Source organism: Pteropus alecto, unplaced genomic scaffold (assembly GCF_000325575.1).
Source record: "Pteropus alecto unplaced genomic scaffold, ASM32557v1 scaffold101, whole genome shotgun sequence".
Lineage (NCBI taxonomy): Eukaryota > Metazoa > Chordata > Mammalia > Chiroptera > Pteropodidae > Pteropus > Pteropus alecto.
Genome location: NW_006432945.1, coordinates 17,190,082 through 17,216,967, shown reverse-complemented (window position 1 = coordinate 17,216,967; position 26,886 = coordinate 17,190,082). Strand labels below are relative to the sequence as shown.

Below are 26,886 nucleotides of genomic sequence, written 5' to 3'. Positions count from 1 at the left end.
GATCAAAATTATTTCTGATAGGTCTTTTTCTAGAGGTTTTCTATTTCTAACTCTTACATTTAGGTCTATGAACAATTTTGAGTTAATTATGCTGTGAGGTAAGGGTCAAGTTTCATTTCTTTGCATATGAATGTGCAATTGATCCAGCACCATTTGCGAAGGCTCTCTTTTCCCCTTTGTTGAAAATCAATTGACCGTGTACATGTAAGCCAAGTTCTCTACCAAGGCCCTTCGGTGGAGGTGTCTGTCTGTATGCCAGTAGTTCATCTCTTTATGGTGAGTATTGACATCAGCTGGTGTGATATTTCGAGCTGGTTCTTTTTTTTTCTTTTTTTTTTAAGTGATTTTGGCTATTCCGGGCCCTTTTCATCCCCATATAAATTTTAGAATCAGCTTGTCAGTTTCTGCAAAAAAGACCGCTGGAGTTTTGGTTGTTATTGCGTTGAATCTATATATTATTTTGGGGAGAACCGATGACTCTTACAGTGTTGACTCTTCCAGTCCATGATCGTGGATCTTCTACAGTTTTAGGTGTTCTTCCGTTTCCCTCAGCAGTGTTTTATAGTTTTATATTTTTTCGATATACAAATCCTGCATCCTGTTTTGTATATTTATGCCTATCTGTGTTCTGTCTCTCCTTGGAGTTTTACGTCCTTTGGGGCTCAGTTTCTCTGGCTCTCTGGTAAGATGCCGTGGGAGCTAAAGAAGACAGTAGTGAGAGTGACAGATGCTATGTGGCTGTGACAAATGTGTCTTGAGAGAGACCAGTGCATTCACTGATAAATAACCCTTGATATCTAAGAACAAAACCAATGAAGAGGAGGGGCCACAGGGACAATGCAGGAAGAGGAAGACTTGACCTTGAGCTAGGGAAGGCAGCGAATGCAGGCGACGTTAAAGAGAAGTAGCTCACCAGGTGACAGGATCAAGTGAAGTGAAGACTTGTTCAGGCGCTTTCCCCTCCCTTCTCAGCGTCACTAGCCTTATTTTCTCTGAACCACCTGAAGTCGTCTTCTCTAATGAAGTCACCTTTTAAATCATTTTTTCTCTTTTCGGACAATATTAACATAGAACAAAGCCCACATGTGCACAGGGAGACAGCTCATCTTAGTGTCCGTAGTATATCAGGCACATGTATGAGTTGTGCATATGCTAATTTACTCGGCAATAAACCTGTACGGTTGATGGTGTTATTCCCATCAAATGTAAAACTTTTACCAATGTAAGAACTAAGGCTCCGAGAGGGTAAGTGTTTTTGCCCAGCCTACGCAGTATGTTCCAAGTTAGACATTTCAACCCTGGTCCACCTTTCTTGTCCTAAGCATCTCGGTCTAACAAGAGAGAGGTATGTGAATAAGTAAGTTACAAAGCTTTTCAATAAGTTACACAGCCATTAAAAATGAGCAGTAGCTCTATATATTATCACCGAAGGATGTTCACCCTGTATTAATGAGTGAAACACATTACAAAACGATGGTATGATCCCACACATTCATTCACTGATTCAGCACATGTAAAATGAGTGCCTACTCGGTGCTAGGCACTGTGCTAGACCCTTTGGGATACTTGGTGAATAAAAGAGTTGTTCTTTTAATGGAGCTCACTACCTATTAACATAGAATAAAATGTCAAAGTGGAGATGGAATTATAAGAGGCAACTTGGGTTGCACAAGGACGAGTCGGAAGCCACAGTGATAGGTCGGTTCAGCCCCAACAAGTGTATCGCTGTCAGGGGATAGTTCTCCGTGGCTCCTGCATTTCTGCCATCTTAGGAGCAGAGGCACTGGCGGCTTTGTTCTGGACTATCTTTTCAAGAATCTCTAGGTAGTGAACAGGCTTGGAAGATAAAATAGCTCCCTCAGGGGCAGAGTGAAGATTTATTTATTGTCCAGTATAATAAAGATGTCTCCCTCTGGGACAAAGGTCCGTCGGTTTGCTTGATGAGCGGTTTGGGTTCCTGCAGTTCAGGCTTCACCAGCTGAGGTTCAGACTCACTGCTTGGTCGGAATTGCGCCCCGGCCGCTCCGCGTTGCCCCGAGCGGGACCAGGAACCCGCGTGGGCCGGAAGCCCGTGCCGCTCCCTGTGCCACGGGCAGTAAAATCCTTTGCTTCTCTGATGGGGACCTCGTATCTTCTGCCAGCACCCATGAAATGGCAGCTTGCAAATATAGTGCTTGATAACAGAAGTGAGTTTATTTTTACTTTGATTTCAAGGGGGTCCTTTTTTTTTTTTTACATAAGGTTCTTATTTTATGGTGGCTTTTAGCTCCCATTTCTTGGTAGTACATTTAGTTACTAAGAGGATAAAGTAGGTTGATGCTAGTTTGTTCTAGAAGCACATTTTATGGGGTGTGTGCACAATATAGCTGTTTTGAGTCCAAAATCACACTCAGAAACGTCATTCAGCACCTTATGTGTCTTGCATCTTTTATGTGCAAATTTCATACATGAGTTCTTGCCAGAAGTACTCATGTTGTCATCGATTCTGTCATGTGTCACCACTGTTTTCTGTAGACAGAAATGGCTAGAGCTGTGTTTTCAAACCCAGATTTTAAAAGTTTGGGGAAAAAAGTTTCTAGTACTTTTTTTTCACATTTTAACAAATTTAAATTGTTGTCATGTTGTTCATTTGAACTCTTTATTTCTTAAGACTTAATTTATAACAGTGGAATGATCAAGCCTGCCATTGGCCAAAAGGAAAAGATTTAAAAAATTTTTCTATTTACTATTAACATCTTTTTAAAAATGAAAATCAGATTTGAAAAGTTCAAGAACAAATTAGATGAAAACACTAATTGTTTTATTCCAATAAGTTTAGGAACCATTGAGCATTCCCCCCATGTAAAAATAAAATTATTTTTTTTAACCCATATGTTCATCCTCTTCCTAGCCATTATAAGCAAGGAGAAAGAAAACAATTTGGCTTCAAGAAGATCCTGATCTTTACATTAAATGGCAAGAAAACAGAGAGATCTGCCTCTGGAGACCATAGTCAAATTTAATTTTATTTGGGATCTTGTCACCCTGATTGCTTAGCTAATTATCACTCTTTGTCGTATACTCAGCTTCCTTTCATTACAGCTTCTGAATAAACATGAAGCTTTTGGGTCCATCTTTGGTAAAGATGATTCAGGGAAACCTATTTCTCTTTTTCATAGAAGGAACATGCTCTATTTTTATAACATTTTAACTGTTCTGCTATTGATGGACATTTAGGTTCATTCTTCTATTTTTGCTGCCGCATTTCATCATTATAAAATGAACTTTGAAATATTTTAACCTTGCTGAAACTGAGATGTGTTTAAATATAGGTGGCATCTAACAAATGCCATTTTTTTTTAAATCGGAAACCCAGTCCTCCATCTCAAGTCGTCTCTGACCCCTTCTCTGCTTTGCTTTTCCATGTCGCACTTTCACCAGGCGCCATATTGTTCATTGTCTTTCATCCCTCACCAGATGACAGGGATCTTTTTTAGCTTGTTTTACCACTCCTGGATCCTAGAATACACCTGGCACGAAGTGAGTACTCAGCATATTTACCGGATGAATGGATGAATGAAGGGAACTTTTGAGTGTTTACTGTGGTCCAGACACTGTGCTAAGCCCTTTCTGCCCTTGAATCACTTAATCCTTGTAATAACCAGGTCATCAGGGACTCTAACGAGGAAACTAGGGCAAAGGAGGAGGTTAATTTGCCCAATATCACTCAGCTTGTAAATGGAGAGTTGAAATTAGAGCTTGAACCTGCCCCATGCTAAATCCTCAGCTCTTAACTTCAAAGTTACATTTTTCTCAGCAACAAATTGTAGGATTTATTTAGTTCGTTCTTTCTTTTTAAACAGGAAGAAGAGAATTTATCCAAAGATTAAAACTTGAAGCAACCCTGAATGTGCATGATGGCTGTGTAAGTAATAGTTAATTTTCAACCACGAAGGACTTTAAAAACTGTTCAAATGTTTGATGAAATGCCCCAGTCCTCCCTGAAAAGATCGCAACTAACCGTAACAAATTGGGAGAATAAAACATTAAAACATTAAAGTAATTTTGAATTTCGAAAAATAATGTGAGATGTTTTTAAAGTGCAGATGGTTCATGTTATTCTGTCTTGACTGAAAGTGGAAGTCTCATTCTTTTTTGAAAATTTAGAAACAGTTTACATACCATAAAATTCACCCATTTTAACTGTGCAGTTCAGTGGTTTGTTAATATATTCATAACACGCAGCTGTCACCATTATCTACTTCCAATATGTTTGCAGCATCCAAAAAAGGAAGTTCGTACCCTTTATCCGTCACTTCCACTCCCTCTCCACCTGGCCGTTGTCCGGCACTGGTCTCCTTTCTGTCTCTATATATATGCCTCTTCCGGACGTCTCGTAAAAGCGGAATCATATGCTGTGCAGCCTTCCAGCCTGGCTTCTTTCCCTTAGCATTAACGTTTTCAAGTTCATCCATGGCGCAGCCTCTGTTGAAAGATATCTGGGTTGCTTCCCCTTTGGCCGTTACGAATAATGAGACTTTCGTGTCCATATTTTTGTGTGACACGCTTTCTCTTCTCTTGCGTGTATGTCTTGTGGAATTACGGGGTCACAGGGTGACCGTTTCAGTCTTGTGGTTTTGCCGAACTTTTCCAGAGCTGCCCTGGTTTGCGTCCCCACTAGCGAAGTTGAGGGCTTCGGTTCTTGGCATCCTCCCAGCTCTTCATCCCGCCCCCCATCCCCCTGCTTTTTATTTAAAGTATTATAGCTCTCTGAATAGGTGTGAAGTAGTAATTCATCATGGTTTTAGTTTTCATGAAGATTTACACCTACATTACCTTCTAAGAGTTTCATAGTTTTGACTCTTACGTTTAGATATTCGATTATTCTCAGGTAATTTTTATATTCGGTGTGAAATACAGGTCTAAGTTCATTCTTTTGTTTGTGTATATTCAGGCATCGGTTGAAAAGACTTCTTTCTTCATCGAATGGTCTTGGACCCGTTGTCAAAAATTGCTTAACCATAAATGGAAGGGTTTATTCCTGGACTCTCGGTTTCATTCCATTGATGCATGTGTCTGATCACGATAGTACCAAATATTCTCGATGACTGTAACTTCGTAATAAGTTTTCCTAATTCCTTTTCCGGTGACCTGGTTTTATGTCACTGGATATAAAATGATTTAACTAAAATAAACTAATAAAACTTAAGAAAGACATTTCACTGGAAATTTTCAGAAAGTTGTGTTTACTAAATGGTAGTCAGTGTGTATTTTGAGTAAACTGATAAATACTATTTTCATAGACAACTTCATTAGTGATATAAATTTTGAATTATTGGTTATGTAAAAAATGGCGTACTTGTTTTTATGTTCAGTTTGCTTAAATTTCTATTTTGCTTTCTTTTTAGGTTAATACAATCTGTTGGAATGAAACCGGAGAGTATATTTTATCTGGCTCAGATGATACCAAGTTAGTAATTAGTAATCCTTACAGCAGAAAGGTACGTTGTCTAAAGAATATGTATGTGTAAAAAATCTGTAATGAGAGAAAAAATTAAGAAACTAGAAATCAAGAAATTGTAAATAATCGTGGAACGGGCATTCGTTATAGAATATTTTTATTTTGCTAAAGTTTATTATATGACCTGAAATTTATTCTTGGCAGGTCCCTGATTTCCTTAGGAAAACATCAGCTGTCATCCAGCCTTTAACTCTAGAATATTTAAGCACGCTTCATTTTATCTAAGTGGGTAAAATTGCTCAAAGTGACGTCTCAATAAACCATTCTTTGGGGAGGAAAAAGATGATGGGATTTTTTTTTTTTTTTCTTTTACGCTCACAGAATCTAATCTTCAGCAGGCAGTTTCAGAAACTGAGTTTTATCAGTTTGCAGATGGGCTGGGTTCTGGTGACCGGCTGCGTGACACTCAATTCAGTACACTGGGGCTGCAGTCCACGTCATAATTAGGACTGTGTTCTGGTTTTGATTGGCTCCTTCTGACTTCGTATACAGAAGAAGTATGCAGCTATTCTTACATCAGTGAGAACATGGTAGATGGGGCAGTCTTATTTAATATTAACCATCTTCCAGGACAGATTGTTCATGTTTTTCTTATTTTTCTACAGTTAAGATATTTAAATAAATGTTTGTGGTCCTTCAGCCTAAAATAGGTTCATATCGAGCCTGTCTTTTATTAAAAGACAGGTCATAATTTTATTTCAGAGATAGCTTTCCTTAATTGTCCAGACTTAGCAGACGGAAACTTGATGCTTTCAAATTCTCCTTCTCTCAGGTCTGTAAGTACCAGGACAACCTTTTCTTTTTTTCCCCAGTAGAGAAATTTCCTGAAATTACACATGTGCAGAATGCTTTTTGATCATCATTATCAGAATTTTAATGCTAATAATATACAAAGCACTCATCTAGGTACCAATGAAATTTTTTTAAAGATGCAGAACTTTACTCTTTTTTAAAAAATTGTAGTCAAATACACATAATGTAAAATTAACCATCTTAACCATTTTTAGGAATTCAGTTCAGTGACGTTACATACATTCACTTTATTGTGCCGCCGCCGCCCCTGTCCGTCCACAGAACTCTCTTCATCTGGCAGAGCTAGGACTCTGTCCCCATTAAACACCGAGTCCTGATTCTCCCCTCCCGCAGCCCCTGGCAACACCATCCCGCTTTCTGTCCCTGAATTTTTCCACACTAGTGCTGTCGGCCATGAGTTCCATGTTGACGAACATCGTATAAGTGTTTATATAGTGTTGTGACTGGCTAATTTCACTTAGCATACTGTCCTCAAGGCTCATCCTTATTGTAGTATGTGTCAGGATTTCCATCTCTCTAAAAGCTGAATAGTATTCCGTTGTGTGTATATTTATTCATCTATCAGTGGACACTTGGGTTACTTCTGCTTTTACACTATTGTGAATAACGTTGCTATGAATATAAGTGTACAGATATCTTTCCAAATCCCTGATTTCAATTCATCTGTAAAAATGCCCAGTGGCATAATTTTAAAAGATTGTATTTCTCTTCTATTTGCTAATTTTTTTTAAAATGGCATTTGCTTTGGACCAATCATCCCACTGAAAAAAGCTTGATTAAATACTTTTTTAAATTGTCCCAAAAAAGTAACAAACAACTGCCTCGATAGTAAGGAATTATCAATCCAAAATGACACTCAACCTTCTTCACATCTCAGAGGGGAAAAAAAGAAAATATGTGTGACTCTGATTTTTTTCTAATGATAATAGTTTGGAATCAAATGATAATTTTTCGTTGAGATGAGAATGTTAATGAGAATTTATTCCTGGCTTTGATTATATTAAATATGGTTGTTTCTTTCTAGGAAATAATAAATGACCAAGAACTGCTTTCTCTGTGTGATTTAGGTTTTGACAACAATTCGTTCAGGGCACCGAGCAAACATATTTAGTGCAAAGTTCTTACCATGCACTAATGATAAGCAGATTGTATCCTGCTCTGGAGACGGAGTGATATTTTATACCAACGTTGAGCAGGATGCAGAAACCAACAGACAGTGCCAATTTACATGCCATTATGGAACTACCTACGAGGTACAGTATTGTCGTGATTGCATATAATATATAATGTGGATATGTTTTGTGTAAGTGTATGTGTGTGTAGATGTATGTTCACACATATGTGTATATTATGTATACTCACATTCATGCATATGTAGGCAGAGAAATTTGAGGAAATGGATCTCGATAAGCTCACAGATAAAGTTTAAGAAATAAGATGTGAGCTGTGGTAATAGGGTTTGTAATTGCTTGAGCAGCCATACTCTCAGCAAACAGATGTCCGCCTTTGAAGATGCTTCTGTTATTGTGTCTCAGAGCTCTCTATTGGGCTTTAACCTCTTAAACACTTTATCACCGTCTTGCATAAAGTCATCACCGTTCTATTGGTCTGTGTGTCTGTCTTTATGCCAGTACCATAACGTATTAAACGCAGTAGTTTTGTAATATGCTTTGAAATCAGCAAGTGCGAGGCCTCAGCTTTGTTTTTCTTTCTCCACATTGTTTTGGTATTTTGTGTCCTTTGAGATTCCGTATGAATTTTTAAATGTTTTTTTTTCCCCTGTAAATGAGGCCATTGGGATTTTGATAGAAATCGCATTATATCTAGATCGCCTTGGATAATATGGACATTTTAACAATATTAAGTCTTCCATTCTGTGAACACAGGATGTCTTTTCATTTCGTTTGTATCTTCTTTAGTTCTTTGAGAAATGTTTTGTTTGTGTACAAGCCTTTCACCTCAAGGAATAAATTTATTCCTTGGTGTTTTACTCTTTTTGATACCACTGTAATGCGGTGGTTTTCTCAATTTCCCTTTCAGAGTGTTTATTGTTAGCATGTAGAAACGCAGGTGATTTTTATGTTGATTTTGTAACCTGCAACATTGCCGTATTCATTTATTAGTTCTAATTGGGTTTTTTGTATGTGTGGAATCTTGAGTTTTCTACACATAAGATCATGTCGTCTTCAATAGAGATAATTTTACTTATTCCTTTCTAATTTTAATGCCTTTTATTTTTTTCTTGTCTGGTTGCTTGAGCTAGAACCATATTGGATAAGAGTGATGAGAATGGGCGTTTGTGCCTTGTTCCTGACCTTCGAGGAGAAAGTTCCAGTTTTTCACCATTGACTGTGGTGTTAGCTGTGAGCGGTCATCTTAAATGCTTTTTTGAGAGGTCATCTTAAATGCTCACATCAATTCAGCATCTTGCAATTCTCATAAACATTATCAGAGAACATTTTATAATGTATTTATAATACAAGTGTAAATTGACATCCAGAAAACAAAAATTAGGCTTTGAGTAGCTTAGACAAGTTTCCTAGGGGAGAATTTTTCTTGTCAAAGTTGTTAGAAGTTTAAAATCTTAAAGAACTTTATATCTGCAGGTCTATTAATTTCAAACCTCAAAGTAATGAGTCATATTAATTCAACAATTACTCTTTGCATATTTCTGTATGTATTGTACTGTTTTGAATCATGGTGTGAGAAAGTCGTAAATACTTAAAAGAAATGGTTCTTAGTTGCTTTTGCTTTAAGCATTTTATGGCTTTCCAAGCCATCTGTTTAAATGTGCAATGACATTAGCTGGACTTCTGTTTTCATCTTCAGATTATGACTGTACCCAATGACCCGTACACTTTCCTCTCTTGTGGTGAAGATGGGACTGTCAGGTGGTTTGATACACGCATCAAAACTAGCTGCACAAAAGAAGACTGCAAAGATGTAAGACTCAAATTTTTGTACAAATGATGCAAAAAATTTAAGATTATACTTAAAACTGGACAGTAAGTTATCTCTGGGTTGTGAGATTATGGGTAAATTAAAAAATTTTGTTTCCCTAAAATCTTCAATAAACATATATTTCATAGTAAAAAATTTTAATTAAAATGCTAATAGTAAATTTAGGGAACTTGTATTTTAATTGTACTTTTCAAATATATTTATGGAAATGCATATAATTGTTCATATATGCCCTGTCATTATAAAGACCTGAAGCATTTATCACTGTATCCCATTTACTTATAGAGATAATGCGGGCTTACCAATAGCAGTGATAAAAGCACGGAGTAGACTAGTGTCTTTTTGTTTTTACCCTGACCTTTAAACCAAGAAATATATGTCATCTTTTAAAAAAAGTAATGATACCTTTTTTTGTATATGTTCATTCAGATTTAGCTCACTCTCTAAAGATAATTGTTTCACTATCAACTTTGTATTTTAGATACTGTTTTAAACTTGAAAAAGGCCTGAGAAATACAGATCCTAGACAACCCCAAATGTTATTTAGAGACAGTAGTTTTTTCTCAGATCATTTCGAAGTACTAAATAAAATAAGAAAGGATTGCTAGACATATTTTTACTGAAAGTTACTCACCCCCCTAAAAAAAATTATTAGTAATCAGGTTGAGTGCTTGCTAATTAAAGCAATTGCTATTGTTAGCATTCTTTGGGGGAGTGGGGAGATTATTTTCTATATTGAAACAGAGAAGAAAAAAATAGAAATTAAAAAAAGTTAAATCTATAGTTGTTAAGTTAGTTTTTATGTTATATGAGTACACACACACAAGTAGGAAAGCATTGAACTAAAAGGCAGCAGAAATGAGTAAAATATCAGACTGTTTATTAGGGACATTTGAGTATACCTGTTTCTTAGTAAATGGTAGGTACTAAAATTCGTTATGCCAAATTCTTTTAAACCGTGTTTTCGGTGTACAGTGTAGTAGGATTTAATTGTGCTTTTATAACCGAAAACCCCCTAAAAACAGAGATGAAAGCAAAGTTAATAAGTGAAAATACTGTTAAAACTTTCCTTAATAAAACTTTTGATTTCTTTATAAAAATGAAGAGGCAACGTATAAAGAACAACTGTTAACTAGAGCAATCCTTAACTACTAAAATCTTAGAATTATGGAAGACATTTGGTGAATGAATTCTATATAATAGGAATCATGATCCTTTAATTTAACATCATAGGAAAAATGTTAAATTACATGGAATAGGGATAGTTAAATAAGTAAAACTTAAGGCAAATGTAATTTAAAAACATGGCTGTACTGAGAAGCGTGAAGAGCTTAAGTCATAGACAAAATTATATAAAATTAACAAAATTCCTTAGGGATATGTATTTGGGGTGAGAGCTCTCACAGTTCCTAATGCTTATAAGTAGTGACATAGTAAAACCTTTTAATAGAGTTTGTATATATGGGTGTACTTGTTTTTGAACTGGTCAGGAGAAAGATTTTATAAGTTGAAAAAATATGAAAGTTTAGAATCAGCTAATAACATTTTTGTTGTATTTTATTATCAAGTTATATTTAAAATAGTATGAGTACCGTATAAAACAAACATTAGTACTCAGCAGAGACAAAGTTAGATTATACCTCCATCTTTACTGGCCAGTGGGCCAAAATTAGCAGGCCCTTCTAATGTAATTAGCGACTTAATGACACATTACATAGGTAACGGATGAGTTTTTTACATTTCTAAAGCTGTTCACTATTCATGAGTATCAGGATATTTAGGAGGCATTTCTGAGAAATAATTCAAGTCGTATTAGATTATTTGAAATGCAGTTTTGAATGAGTTTCCTGAATTATTACCAGCTTCTTGGAGCTGCTGTGTGGATCCAGTGTAATTGCTGCGTGTTTGAATCTTGTATCTGGGAGCCGTTTTCACTTTGTCTTCGTCATGACGTATTTTGTATCACTCAAATATCGGTTGTTTTTAAATTTTTACTTTAATTAAATCTAGTATTTCCTTTTTTTTTTTTTTTTTTGAATTTTGATTAGTTCATAAGGAAAGCATACAGTATTGTTTTAGAAGTCAGTTTTGGAGTTTATAGCAAATCGTAAAGAAAAACAAAATTTTCCTTAGAGCGATAAACTGCTGAGGAGGAATATTGACTGAGTGTACTTCTTTTGTGTGCACATGAGCTGCATGTGTTAGAAACGCTCAGTGATGTAAATCTTAAAAATAAAAATTAAAAAGCCATGTTGTTTTTCTCCCCTGTCGTCATCATACTGACTGAATTAGGATTTGAGAAAGGTAATTTTCTTCTAATTGAAGGGAAAATGTTTTAGATGTAGTATCGTCTCTACTGTAAAGCTCCGTGCAGCTGATGCTATTTTATCTTTCGTAGGATATTTTAATTAACTGCCGACGCGCTGCCACATCGGTAGCAATTTGCCCACCGATACCGTATTACCTGGCTGTGGGCTGCTCTGACAGCTCAGTGCGGATATACGATCGGAGGATGCTGGGCACCAGAGCCACGGGTAAAAGCTACGTAGTAGGGAAAATAGAAGAGTCTGTCCGTTCAAAGAGTAAATTTTTAGGACATTTGCCATTTTAAATTTTCATTAGTTTGTCATAAAATCAGTAAGCAGAATATATTTAAATAATATATATGGTAAAAATAGCATTTCGCCAAGATCTTATGACCCTATCAGGGTGATACTTTGGCAGTTTGTTACTTTAAAAAATTGTAACGCTTGATGTGCACTCGTCCCTCAGCGGGTGCAGGGCCCATTTCCAGGACCACCCTCGTGTCGCGGCCCCAAAGTGCGCTTTTCCTCCCGTGGGTGGCTGACTCTGCGGATCTGAAGCCCGCGGGTACGGAGGGCCAGCTGTCTTCGGTCCCTGGGGCTGTTGTAGCAAATGACCTGCCTGGCTTCAAACAGCAAACTCATTCTCTCGGGCTGCACACCAGCAATCCAGGTGTTGCAGGGTTGTTCACCTGGAGACTTCCGGCGAGTCTGTGGCATGCTTCTCCCCTCCTGCCTTCCGGTGGCCACTGGCAGTCCGGAGCATCCCTTGGCTTTTAGACGTGTCGCTCCGGTCTCTGCTCTGTGCGTGTCTGTGTCCGCATTCCTTGTGCGGGCATCCGTGCTGCGGGACTCAGGGCCACCCTCAGCCAGTCCGACCTCATTTTACTGATCGCATCTGCAAGGACCGGTTTCCAAATAAGGGGATATTCTGAGGTCCCGGGTGGACATAACTCTGCGGAGGCTCCTCCTTTCTCCGTGCAGTATTCGTAATGAAGAGGGTAACAGTGGTGGAGGAAGAGTTAAGAAATAACAGTGACTCGGGTATGTGCTAATGTGTAGCGCGCGTTTACGCTCAGCCAAGTTCAAATGCCGTCCGTGATGCTGCAGGGACCGACTTTGAATCCACCACCTTCAGCTCCTCTCCTCATCCACTGCGGGGTCCACCCACTTCCGAAATTCCCGGGTCAAAGTCAACTTCCACACCACAAGCTGCAAACATCACATGCATGTGCACATTTATATATATTTGTTGGATTAACTGTTATTAAAAATAAAAGCGAACTTGGCCAGAAACTAAGACAATGTCAATCTCATTTTCAGTTTATGTCCATTAAAAACGGACGCAGGCTCTTGGAGTGGGAGACCAGATGGGGTGTTTTTTATCGAGCTGCGTTTGAGGAGTCTTGTCTCTTTGGAGATGCACATTTAGGGCCAACAATATCAATATACTATGAAACTGTAGGCTTAATCATTGTTTCTCAACAGATGGGATGCAGTTGGCGTTCTGTGCAGGGCACGATCTCATTGTGCAGCTTGGCGTGATTCTTAGAATTTAGCGTTCCTGGGCTCCCCCACCCTGTGCACCCCTCCCTGTTGTAGTGCGTTGATGACTCCCCAAAGTAAATTAAAGTTGGAATAGTATCCCGACTCTTATTTTATAAGAGGAACATTTCACGACAGTCAGAATCTTTTAGAAACATAAAGTAAAAAATAATTTGCTTTAGAAAGAGACTGTACTGTTTTATCTAGTACACTAATAAGTATCAGCTTTCCTCTTTATATTATAAAATTACATTAATTTGAGGAGAATTCTTGGAAGGCGATTTGGTGTGACTATAATCATAAATTATTTAATCAATCAAATAACTCATATTTCCAGGAAAACATTTATATAATCTGGAATTCCAGACAGTCATGAATTTTTTTAAAGATGTTTTCTTTATACCATATTCTTATTTATTTTGTTACAAAATCTGGTTACCGAAAAAAGAGACTCTAGAAATAGAATACAATAGCTCGCATTTTCGCTGCTACATTAAATGACGTATCTCATAATTCAGATTAAGAGTTTTTAAAATATTTTTCTTCAAAAAACATAAATTTCAAACAACTTTCTATTTTCTTATTTAGGGAATTATGCAGGTCGAGGAACTACTGGAATGGTTGCCCGTTTTATCCCGTCCCATCTTAATAATAAGTCCTGCCGGGTGACATCTCTGTGTTACAGCGAAGATGGTCAAGAGATCCTGGTTAGTTACTCTTCGGATTACATATATCTTTTTGATCCAAAAGATGACACAGCACGAGAACTTAGAACTCCTTCTGCAGAAGAGAGGAGAGAAGAGGTAAGTTTACTCTAAACCGTGTTCTCTATTCAATTCAGAAAACATTAATTCAGTGACTCCGGGGTCCTGAAAGGCTTCAGAAAATAGAGTTAATTTTCAAGGCATTTATGGTCTAGAAAACAAGGACATGAAATGTGCATGAAAGAACAGGGGCTAATAAATAATGACGGAGAAGGTGCTAGAAAAAAAGTATTGTGGAATATTTTTAAAGAAAATATTTAATTTAATAGCAGAATGTTTCTCTAACTTGTACAGTTGCAGAAAAGGCCATTAAAATGATAAAAAATGTGATGTACAGACTTGCAGGAGACTCAATGTTATGTCTGTGCACCAGTGGGACTTTTACATTCACTGTCCGTGTGTGGACAGCAGCCCCTCCTCTCCCGAAGCCACCTCTCTTTCACAGGGTGAGCGTGTGTCTCTCACCCCAAGGACATCTCAGGGAGTACGGATGAGGGAGTGAGAAAAGGGTACTGTAAAGCTAGCGTACACACACACACACACACACACACACGCACGCGCGCGCGCACACACACACACACACACACACACACACACGGAATCGGCATCACCATTTTCTTATTTATAAAAGGCAAAAACCAGAAATGATGTAGCCTTGACAGTCCACAGCAGTAGAAAAACATTTGCTTTAACCTGTTAAGCTTCTTTCCATGACGTGTTTTTCACTTTGGCTTTTTTATTTTATAATGCCCTATGTCGATCAGGCTGCTCTTTGCCTTTTGAAATGAACCATTGCTTTTTATTAACTGTCAGTGACTTTTTGTATCGGCTCATCTCCCATTCCTGAGCGCATTTTAAAGGTCCTAAAGAACAACCACGATTTTGTAATTCCTATGAGATGCTAAACAACATTCAGTTCTTAAAATTGTAGGTTCAGAGGGCTATGAAATGAGAGAGAAAAAATCAGTATTACTTTATATGCTGGGATTTTAAATGTGGCCGTGTATTTAAGATGGCCGTGTATATAAGATGGCTCATGAGAGCTAAGACTGAAAACGTGAACTCTGCTTGTCGTCGTTGCTATGTAAATTCCTCTTGAAATATAGGCTTCAATAAAGTTGTAGTCAAACTTTGTGACTGTTACATAATGAAAGTTAGAAATGCAGAAACATTTTAAGTGGGCCAGCTAGCTTTTGTAGCATAGAATACTTAGCCAAAAGATGTTTATATAATCAGTGAATGAGGCTGAGTCATGAACAGTTGGTTTTAGCTTTTTTCTGAATGTGTTTTTCTTAGTATCCTTTGTTGAATTAACTAAAATAAAAATGATTTTAAAAATGGATTAAAGTTATAAAAATAAGCCATTATTTTTAATATAATATTAAATTAAAATTTTATTATAATAAGCTTATTATAATAAACCAAATAATCCAGAGGTGTATCTAGAAGAGGAATTAGTTATGTCTCCCTCTTTATCCCACTATCTTTCCTTTGGTGTTTTATGCTAAATCCTCGTCAGTAATGTTCAGTCAAAAACTTATCTCAACTCATCAAATATTTATTGGGTGCCTACTATGCACTAAGTCTTGTACTAAACTTTAGAAAATCAAGGATGATTGTGACAAAGACATGTCCTCACACTCAGGAATTTACAGTTTGGCGGAAGTAGAGATATAAATAAGTAAATATGTGAAACTTAAAAGTGATAGAATTATACATAAGAATTATGTTCTATATAAGTAGACCAAAAGAGAGAATAATCAAATTTGATTGGGAACGTAAAACAAGCTTGAGCAGGGTTTTAAAATATGAATAAATTTTAATGTATGATTTTTAATTTCGTTTCCATTCTCTTCCTGATTTGTAGAGACCTCATTCAATTTCGTGTCCTCTAAAAATTTCTTTCATTTTTCCCTTTGAAATTTTCCACTCGTTCCACCTTATTATCAGAGTGCTTTGTTGGATACCGTCTCTTTTTCTCTGGCTCCCGTAGTTCATCCCCAAAATATACATCCCACATCTGCGGTACCACCCACCACTGTACCATGGGCCCCCTGATCAAAGGCGTCAGCATCTCTCCTGGACCACACTGGTGGCTCCCTGACCGCTCCCTGCCTCCCCCTACAGTCCTGCAGCCACACAGCAGCCAAGGCCGTCCTTTACTGACCAGCATGCCAAGTGGCTCCCCACTTCACTCAGGGCCACACGAAGGTCCCTGTAGTGGCTGCAGGAACTTACATCGTCTGGGTCTCGTGCTCCCACTGCCCTCCTGTGTCTTCTCTGTGTTTCTATATCTCCTTGCTTGCTCAGGCAGGCAAGCAGGCTTCTCTGGGAGCTGTTTCTTCAGCATCTTGCCCGTTTTGACCTAGCACCTCATTCGCATACTCTGTAAAGGAAGCAGGTTGGTGGAAAGACTCCGTTAGACTGAAAGCGAGTTTTCTCCTCACCTTTTAGTTACGACAGCCTCCAGTGAAGCGTTTGAGACTTCGTGGCGACTGGTCAGATACTGGACCCCGAGCAAGGCCTGAGAGTGAGCGAGAACGAGATGGTAACTCTGCTTTGGTCAGCTTTTCTTTCTTAATGTGGTATTTAAAAATTAATGTTTTAATTCGTTTCCGGTGTTTTCGCTAGTATGAATGATGCTGCAGTAAATATCCCCATACATCTATCTTAGCATATTCCTGCAAGCGTATCTGAGGATAGATGTCCGAGAGGCGAACGGCTGGGTCACTGGACCAGTGCATTTTAATTGTAATGTGATCAAATGACCCTCCCAAAAAGCGCTGCTTTACATTCCCACTGAAAATGTAAGAATGCTCGCCGCTCCGTAAAACACGGGGCGTTATCAAACTTCTGAGTTTTTGCCTTTCTATTAGCTATAAATAGAATGAAAACTCTCATCTTCCAACTGGAGAGTTTTATAACAGCACAAATTTTTTTTTCCTTCTGTCAGGTTTCTTGAGAAGCATTAGGAACTACCTTGGGAGCTTTAAGATGGCACACTTTAAAATAGAATTAATCCTTGTGTATTTTAATAAATGAGTGTGTAGCCAAAATCTTATTCTAATGGCTTCTGAAATCTTTTAAGATCAAAAGCATATTTCCCAATATATTATCTTTGGTATTATTTTGCAACATACATTTAAATATAAAGCTACGTTATATAAAGGCGATAGAGTATACAATAAATTCTGTTTTCACAGGTCAAGAACAAATGATTTCCATTTTTAATTATATAATTATAGAATAGAATTGTCACAGTTTTAATTTGATGTCATACTTAATTTGAAAATACTCTTAAGGGAAAATTCATGTATTTGAAGGAGGAAAAAGGAAGAGGGAAGAGAAAAAACACTTTCTGGTTTCAGATAATTTCATACATGTGGACTCTGCTTGCAGTAAAGGATGACAAAAACAAATTCAGTTTAAGAACGTTTGAGAGGGCAAACCTTCCTTTTAATCTGCTCAACGTGCAATACCCGGCCCTCTGTGCATTCTTGGAACTACAGATGTGGGTTGGGGTAGTGGCGGGAGGTGCGTTGGTACCTGAGAATAAGCCAAGATGTAGGAGACGTAAGTCCTGTTCTTGGGGAGCTCAAAATCCAGATGGAGCGTCACTCGTTTAAACGTCTACTATGAGATGTGACAACAGCTCTAGTCGATTTCTATACATTCATAGAATTTTTTGGCAATTTGAATTTTTTTAATTGCTTTCATTCTCAAGACCCCTCAGATCTAGGTTTTCGCATCAATGAAAGACTCTAACTCTTATTAAGTTCACTGATAAGACTCGTGTCGCCGTAGGAGAGCAAAGTCCCAATGTGTCCTTGATGCAGAGAATGTCTGACATGTTATCAAGGTGGTTCGAAGAAGCGAGCGAGGTCGCACAGAGCACTAGAGGGCGAGGAAGGCCTCGGCCCAGAGGTAATGTTCCTTGTTAATTACAGTCCTCAGAAAGCTGTCAGAAACTATGTACCGAAGTTGGGTTTATTTATGTCATCTCACTGATGCCGCGTTTTATATCTACAGTGAGGGTCTTGCTGTCGTGGGAAGCAGTGGAGGATAAAGGGTATTGGCTATAATATGTGCCTTCAGGTTCCACTAGTTCTAGCCCTTATTTTTTGCTTTTCTTAAAAAAAGTAAGAGCATCTGATATTCCCCATTTAAAGTCCTTTTCGTATATTCTCTGTGAGTAGAAATATATAAAACTCAGTAGGTAAATAAGTTGCATGTGATTGAAGTTTCTCCTTTGGGTTACTTATATACATTGCTTGTTAATTACTGTTTCTGTTGTTAGCTGACGTGTTATCATATTTGTTTACTACTTTCCAGTTTTGTGGGTTTTGGCAAGTTACCTATTCTCGGTCCAAAATGAGGCATATAAAAGTTAACTTCTAAATGTTTTAAATCTCCAAAGAAAAAGTTTCTGTTGAATTTCATCCATAAATGTTTCTTATTATCTCCTGCATATCAGTTAACTTTTTCAAAAACTTTCTGGACTGTGGCTTTGCTTAAGAGTAATTAAATTTGTATTTAAATTTAAACTAAGAAATAAATAAATCATGGTGATTAAGAAACTATTCTGTGGTAGTTGTGTCTTGCAAGGCATGAACTTGGTTTGTCTGCTCCATTTTTAATAAAATCTAAATTTGAAGCAAAATCAGAAAATTTTAATGTTTATTGAGTATTAATCATTCCTTTACAGATAGCAGAAAGCCTAGCATAGCGCATAGCAGACATTCAGGCCTTTTAAAATCATAACTACCTTGTGTTAGTTTAGTGGTTAAAACATCACTGCTATGAAACGAGAATCAGGAACTTAACCCTATTTTGGCCTCTTCGTGGTTTTACTCTTGCTAATGCAGTTTTTATTAGGTATTGTACGAAGAACACGATGTTCTAGGGTGGCACTGTATCGACATAAACCCGTTACCCTATTATCCAGCTATTACATCAGAACCATCATCTCTAAACTTAAGGGACGAGACGTTGTTTATCGGCATCACTTATGCTGTTATTTAGCTTCGTCTGAGCGAAGCTGCCACGTTGAGCATTTTGCTGAAAAGATCATTTTAACGAGAATGTGCTGTAGATGGATCTTTACCCCTCTCAATGAGCCAAATGGACCAAACCACCAGTGGGCGCTTTTGATTTCCTATATATTCTATGTTTCTGAGTGTGTGTGTGTGTGAGTGAGCACGTGTGCACACTCAAGTGCGCCTGTATGTCCCGCACACACCTCTTCTGAGTAGTCGGTTTCGGAAAGCATCTAGTGTTTGAACTTGCGTTCACATGGACTCTTTGAAGGTGGGGCGAGTCAGCCAGAAGCTTCGACCCTCCCTGTGGTCCCGCCGGGCGCTGACTCGGAAGCGGCGGAGAGCGCCATGGAAGTGGACGCTGCAGCCGAGCAGTTCCCGCAGCCTTCTGCGTCCTCTGCGGCGTCCGCTCAGGCCCACTCGCCGGCGTCTTCTGCAGAGAGCCCGCCGCCCCCTCTACTGTCTTCTCCAGACAGTGAACCAAGGCCGTCCGTCGAGGCGTCTGGCCAGCACACGCACCATCAGTCTGGTGAGGATGTCACTCTTTACCTAGGCTGTGGGTCATCTGATGGTTTCTGATCGTGAGAACTTCCTTCTGGGCCGTTCGGAAAGATGCTAAATCACATGTTCCCGCTGGAGTGAATGGCCCCGATGACATGTAGTATGTGAACGTGTGACCCAAGCACGAGGTTCTAGTGTGCCTGACTCGCATGAGTTGTAACAAGTAGCAGGAATCTTCCATTTACGTGAGACAGTTTTTTTTAAAACGTAGCTACCGACAGATAGTGTTTTGATGTAGTTTAAGCACTCGATGTAGCGATTACTTTTATAGGCTGTTTTTAGACGAAATATCTTTCTAAACTTATTTGGTTGCTAGTCTGTGTTAAAGTAATGGTGAAATATATCCTTAATTATTATTGTCCCATTGTATTTATATTTTTGATTATTTTTCCTAAAACCATGAAACACTTCTAATACATTCTCTGTGGTGCATTTGATATGGTCTCTTGTCAACAACATGCAGTTTATCGAAAGAATTATTTCTCTTATATTTATGGGAAAAAGAATTGTTTTAGCAAATCTTACTCCTCTTGGAACTTGATATTAGTGAAAAAAATTAACTCCCAAATTCTGTTAAAGTACTATTTTCCCTGGTATTATAACTCCTCATGTTCAACTTTTTCCCCTTAAACTATGGATTGTACTAGTATTTATAACAGTAATTTTCAGCAGATAATGTCTAGTTTACTTGACATTTTAATTGTATACATGTAATTATAATAACCAGTAAGATATTTATTCATATTTTCCTTTGGATTCTTCTAAAGAAGCATTTTACTTGACATATAACCAAAAATATTAGCAACTAGAGATACAGCTGGCAGGCCTAAGCTAAAACCTATAAAAATTTCCTAACAGCTTAACTGCCAAGCTGTCACTTTGTTCTTGCTTCTCTGGAATCTGATACTAGATCACCAAATACGGTTTTAAATTAAGCTTTAAATTAAGCACTCTTTTATCGGTATAGCCCGTTTTTGGTAATTCATTTTCAGTTTCTATGGGAATAGAAGCCAGAATCAGTTACATAACGGTTAACGCTGGTGTATAGTTGACCTTTTAACTTGTGGGAAGTTGGGACAGAATCGGTTAAAAGTTGACTTTTCAAAGCAGGTGCAATTGGTAAAAACAAGAACTTTTGAAGTAATAGCGTTCTTGGAAACGTTCTTTAAGATTTCGATCAATTATGATATCAGGAAAACTTAGCAAGAATTCTCCCGAGCTCATGTTCGCACGTCCACTCATCGTAACTTCTTCCATTCATGTCTTAAACACATTCTGAGTAGATTACTTAGTTGAGTTTCATTTTTTTTGTTATAGATGTTTAACACATTTTGATACTACATTTCAAATTGCTAAATATCTTTCAAATTTAATGTAAGTATTAAATACTGTAGTCGTTTGAATCAGTGAAATTCAAAAATTTGTGATGATCACGTATGTGGTCATTGAACATTACTTGGCACTTTTGCCCATAAATTTTTTTCAAGAAAGTACGGAAATATCTTTAACTGGTAGGTTATTAAAAGAAACTTGATCATTTTGATAACATGGAAAATTGGAATATTTCCATGTCACTACGATCATATTTCTTTTTTTGGCCTTGTATTTTCCCAGAGCCCAGCGTTTTAAGAGGCACTTAATCTTTTGCTTCCCAGTCCCTTACGCACGTCTGCGCCCAGACGGTTTGTGATGGTGGCACTGTCCGTGCGTCCTTAGAGCCATGATTTCTGTTACTGCCTTGCACAGAGGTGGAGGAAAGGAAGAGTACTTCCTGCCATGCGGTGGACGCCTCTTTATGTACCTGTCCCTGCCTCTCCTCCATGCCCCTTGCGTTTCCTTCGTCACGTTTGCTGGGGTGGAGGAAGGGATGTTGGGAACGTGAAGACTTGCATCTCTGATTGAACCTAATTACTTGCCTTCTCTCGTCTGCGCCGAGTCCTGAATGAGTGAAGGCAGTCACAGCCACATACTTCAGTGGGTGCCGGACACCGTGTCCGAGCGGTCTTCACCACTGTCACTCAGCAGCGAGACGAAATGTCTGCGTCCCACTCTTCCGCCCCTCCCAGCCCCCAGCCTTACGATAACCTTCTCTCGTCCACAGTGGGGACGAAAAAGCACCGACTTTTCTACTTTTGAATCTCCCAGCTTCCCGGCACCTGTGCTGCCATCGTCTGCGGCGGAGGCGACGCGTTTTAGGAAGAAGTGTGTCCGCTCCTGCCCAGGCTAGCCATGCCCTCCCGTCCCTTCCAGCTTCGCAGAGGCTCCTGCCCAAGGCTAGCCGTCCCCTCCCGTCCCTTCCAGCTTTGCAGAGGCTCCCGCCCAGGCTAGCCGTGCCCTCCCGTCCCTTCCAGCTTCGCAGAGGCTTCGCTCCTGCTCCTGTGTCGCCGTCATTGCCTTCCCTACCGAACTGTTCCTTTCGGCCTCAGATGAGCTCCAGGTCCCTTCTGCCTCGCAGTCCCCTTTCCCACTGGAACTTCCTGTCAGGCTCCAGCGGCTTCCACTGTGCCCGGTCTAAAGCGGACGCCTCTGCCAGTGTCCTCCTCGATTTCTTGACCCAGCGCGTTTAACGCCGTCGCTTCTTTCTTGCGGCGCTTTCCTTTCTCGGCGTCTCGGCCGCTTTGCCCGTGAGCTCTAACTGCCGCCTCCAGCTGGGTGTCGGTCACTGGCGTCGGCGTTTCTCGTTCTGGTCACTTCTGAGTATTTTAGTGGAACCCTGTAGCCCGCTCTCCTCTCTGTAAACCCTCTGTCCCCGAGTGATCGTGTCACTCTGTGGACCTCTTCAGTTTCACCTGGCCAGACTCAGACTTAACTTGGCCTCCTGTCCGTCCCGTCTCGTAATCTCTTCCCTCTCGGTCATCTCATAGCTTAGGAAGGTCTTCTGCCACTGCCCCTTCGCTCATTTCAGCAGCCCGTGAGTCATTCATGCTTCTTCACTTTTCCTCACGTTCCAGGCCCCATCCGTGAGTAGGTCCTGTTGGCTCTACGCTCCGTCTTGCTGTCTTTCTTGTCCGCTCGTTGATCTCCCCGTTATTACTATTACTCTCCAGGCCGCAGCCGTGTATTTTCAAGTATTTAAAAAATCTTAAATCGGGTCCTGTCACTTTGCTGTTTAAAACGCCTCCGAGACTTCTAACTGCCTTTGGAACCACAACTGCAAAGGAAAAGAAAAGCACGGTCCACGCTGTGGCCCGTGAGTGCCGCCTGGCCCTCGCCCCTCGGTCCCCGACGTCACCATGCTCCAACCGTTCCCCTGGCGTGCCACCTTCTCCTTCCTTTCCCTGACCCTGAGCCTTTGTGCGTGCCCTTCTCCGTGCCTGAGAAGCTCTCCTCCCGCTCATCGTGGAGCTGACGCCTTTTTTCTTGGGTCTCAGCTGAAAGGTCACCCAGGGAGGTCATCCATAACTGCCCTAGCGCGATTCATCTTTTCCTACCCTCCCTGAAATTTTTTTCTTTTATGTAGCCTCGTTTATTTCTTAAAAGGTACTTATACATTTTTGTAATTATTCAGTTCATTTTCGACTGACTTGTTTTCTCTCTCTAGAGTATACTCCTAAAGACAGAGGCATTATCTTTCTTACTCCGCATAAGCCTTTTCCCCCCCAAAATAGTCACTACCTCTAAAGTTGCAGTTAAGACTATTATCTTTAAGCTAGGATATACATTTAGCTGTATTTTAGTTTTTATAGTTTTAGCCCACTTCATTCATTCCAGATGTTTCCAGTAGGCCCCCCAGATGAGATGTTATCTAGAGAAAAGGTCATAAGTGGGTATCCAGCCGCTTATCAAGTTCAGGTTCATTGTTCACCCGTGGCTGTCCAGATCATATAAGACTGAGTACACGCTTTTTCCTACTTTGTTCAAAAATATTTTGAGGTAACTTACAGAAATACTTTTTAAAAATCATTTTTATAAATGAGGAAATTAGGACAAACAAGTACGAGTAGGAAAAAAATGAAATGAAGCTACGAGTGAGGCGAACATAACGAACACAACACCTGAAGAACGGTGCGGCTGGACGGCCGAGGGGACCTTGGGTCTTGTGGCTGAATCAGGAGATAGATACATGCAAATGGAATCCGAAGCAGCGGGTGGATCTTTTTGGTCTTTTGACTTCTTTACCCTTTGTATTCTTGACTTTTATCTTAATTCATGTAGTCGGACCATTTGAAACCGTATTCTGTATACATCACCCAGAATTTAATCAGATGTTTTGATTCTTATACATGGTCTTTTCTTAGCTATTCAACAAAAGACTGTGGTTATAGGATTATCTAGTTAAAAACCAGAAGGGTATGAGTACGAACCGAAACTATATAGGTTAAAATGAAATCTTCGCAATTTTATTTTCAAAAAGCATTTCAAAGTACTTTTCTCGGTAACCCCTATCACACATCACCTTCTGTCGTTTCTAAACTGAGCCCGGAAGTGTCGTCATCTCATGTGTTGTTTGTAGTTTTTTCCCCACGGCGATGAGAGTGTTAGATGAGGCTGTCATTCCAGCAGGTGCCGGCTTTTTTCTCCTTTGGTTTCATTTTAATCAAAATCAAAGAATACGATTAGAAGAGGTGTTTTTTTGGAAATGAAGCGGGTATCAGTGCATACAAAATTCAGTTTTGGGGGCTCGCCTTGGGAAGTGAGTCGCCTAAAAGACCCTGCTTCTAACGAAAAGGACCACTCAGACCGTGAGGATCATTAAGATACTATATGATATTATGGTAATATCACATGGTTACTTCTTTGAAGTGTTGACTTCTGCTTATTTACAAATAACTGCTCGGACTTAAAATTTATTTAGGTCTCTTCAGAACCTTTATAGCTGAGCTGAGCTCTGTAGAAAAGTTGCTGGGGTGATAAGAACTCTGCGTTGTAGCGTATCAAAGCAAACCCTTCAGGGCTCAGATACCCAGTGTACAGTTTCCTAGAGGGGGTCAGCGTCTGCTGAGACTAGGCACAGCCATTTGTAGATTAGAAACGAGTGGCGGTATCAGGGTAACGGCCTCTGTGGGGAAACTAGAGAAGAGACCGTAGGAACCAGAATGTCAGTAAAGGCATGACCAGTTCTGGGACAAGGAGTGCTCAGGGGTCGCCTGGGCGGGACCGACGGCAGACAGGTGACGTGCCACCGAATCAGGTGTAAAGGCCGGCCTTGTGGGGACCAGCGGCCCTGAGTGTCGGAGAGGCAGGACGCGGGGTTTGGATCAGGCGACCTCTGTTGGGTCAGCGGTAGTTTGCTGTTCCTCTGTCTCGGGGAATGAAGTCACTGGGAGACTAGCCTGGAGTCACTCCAAAGAAAACGAGAATAGAGTTGGTGTTGTCAGGAGATGGAAGTATCCGATTCCGGTCAGCGGTTCCAGACACATGGCTCAGGGCTTGTCAGGTCGTCATTGTTTTTATTTCCACCCAAAGGTGCTCATTTTGTTTACTTTCCATTTTGGCTTATGTTAACAAAACGAATTCTCCCCGTATTTATTCACATTATAAATGATACGTTTGTGCGTATACATTTTTTTAAAGGATGTAACATGTATGTATTTTACCTGCCTTTAATATGTCAAACCACTAGCAGAAATATTTGTTTAGTCCGGTATGTGTAGTTGGAATTTTTAATTCAGTATTTGCCTTTTCTGGTTAGCTGTGCGTTGACTTGTTTATCTAGCCTCGTTTTTTCTTTTTTTTTTTTTAACCTAAGGAGGGAAAAAGCCACCATACAACCAGTCTTAAAAGCAAGCAAACTGATTTTTCTTTATAAATCACTGAAGGAATTAATTAATGGTTCGTGACATTATCACAACTAAATCTTGATTCTCCAGGGTAGAGAATGTCACTGCTTAAGCTTAGAGTTTGCTGTTTATTTTGCTATGGCACTAAGATGGAGACTCTCATCGTCCCATAAAACGTTTGGCAGTGCAGGAGAGAGAGTTTGAAACGATGAAATTGGGTGAATTTTTTGTGGTTTTTCTGTTTTCTTAGCAAAGTTTGACATATATGTAGTCTGTCTCTCTATGGTAATTTCTTTTGAAGTGTAAAATGACAAACCTTGTGGCTGCATAGTAATGCTCTATTTTGCATCGCGGGAAGCATTGCAGTGGCTGACAACAAATGCGGTCTGTGCATATACCTGCGAAGGAGGTGCTTTGCCATTGAGCATCACAGTTTATGTCCCAGCGAGTACGGTCCTGCTTGGTACCAGGGAATTTTCTAGGAAGAACTAGCAGGGAGAGACTACGGCGATGCTTGATTTGTTAAATCTTAACTGTCAATTGGCTAATGGAATACCGTCTTTGTAAATAGACAACATGGTAACAAGAGGTTAGTTTCTCTGACATGATTGATTCCCGAAACAATCAACCAGATTTTTGCACGCACATAAAGGCACACACAACAGGCTGATCGTTGTTTCGTAGTTTGTGTACTTCGCTGCCAGTGTCACTGAGAGGAATTCTGGGTGCTCCCACCATCAGATCTACACCTGTCGGATCGCCACCCACGGGCTCCACCACCCGTTAGGTCATAGTGGGTGGAGTTTCTGTGCACCTGTCTAAAGCCACTTACTCCTGTCATCCACCAGCTCATCCCCTTCATCTGCTCGAGGACGCCCTTCCTGCATCTGTCCATTTCTCTCCACGCAATCCGACATTGCCCATCAGTGCACAAACGGAAACAGATCTCCCTGACTCCTTACCCCCTCTCCGGCAGTCACCCAATTTCTCTGTTCTCCATTAGCGGCAAGACCTGGAGGATACGTGCCTAGTGGTTCTCCTCCATTACCTCCCCGTGCCCTTGACCCTGCTTCAGTCAGCTGTTGGCCCCTGTGGTTTCACCGAAGCAGCAGTGACCGTCAGTGACGTCCGAGGTGCAGAGTCCAGTGGGTCAGTCTCAGAATCTTCCTCGTCGTGTCGGTGCCTTTGACACACGTGCTTATTCCATCCTCTCGACACCGTCACCCCTTTGCCCGCGGAAGTCTGCTCACCGGCTCTCCAGCTTCCTCACGGGCTGCTCGCTCTCACTCCTGGACAGTCTTCTCCCCTCCACAGTGGGGTGTCCCAGAGTTCGGTCGTTAGACTTCTTCTCTGTCATCACATACTTTCTAGGTGGCTTCAAGTAACATCGCCAGTGGCATCCAAGTTTACCAGTGAATTCCGGACTGTTACATTCAGTCCCTACTCAGTTTCTCCACGTGGATATCTGTTCGTTCTTTTCTTTCCTCGAATGCCACGTGTTCCTCCTCGATTCTTTCCTGTCACAGTAAATGGCAGCTCTAATTTGGCTGTGACATAGGCCAAAAGCGTTGGGATCACTCCACAGCTACACCATCCGCAGATCATGCTGCCGTCGCCTGTGATACGTATCCCACACCCACGTCCCGCCCTTCCCCCTCTGAGCGGGTTTGCACGGCCTTCCCT

At 40.0% G+C, this 26,886-nt stretch overlaps 1 protein-coding gene across 5 annotated transcripts in view; it reads left to right on the top strand.

Moving 5' to 3' along the window:
* The window catches only part of DCAF6 (DDB1 and CUL4 associated factor 6), a 69,494-nt gene that overhangs the window by 2,960 nt on the left and 39,648 nt on the right, over positions 1-26,886 (top strand). For 4 of the 5 annotated variants that reach the window (XM_015586195.2, XM_015586194.2, XM_015586193.2 and 1 more), the window contains exons 2-10: positions 3,843-3,904; positions 5,388-5,480; positions 7,381-7,566; positions 9,143-9,256; positions 11,673-11,808; positions 13,711-13,925; positions 16,341-16,434; positions 17,691-17,810; positions 19,194-19,451. In XM_015586195.2, the coding sequence (XP_015441681.1) occupies positions 3,843-3,904; positions 5,388-5,480; positions 7,381-7,566; positions 9,143-9,256; positions 11,673-11,808; positions 13,711-13,925; positions 16,341-16,434; positions 17,691-17,810; positions 19,194-19,451 (1,278 nt within the window). The remainder of the gene's footprint in view (positions 1-3,842; positions 3,905-5,387; positions 5,481-7,380; positions 7,567-9,142; positions 9,257-11,672; positions 11,809-13,710; positions 13,926-16,340; positions 16,435-17,690; positions 17,811-19,193; positions 19,452-26,886) is intronic. The other variant, XM_015586197.2, reaches the window with a different exon arrangement.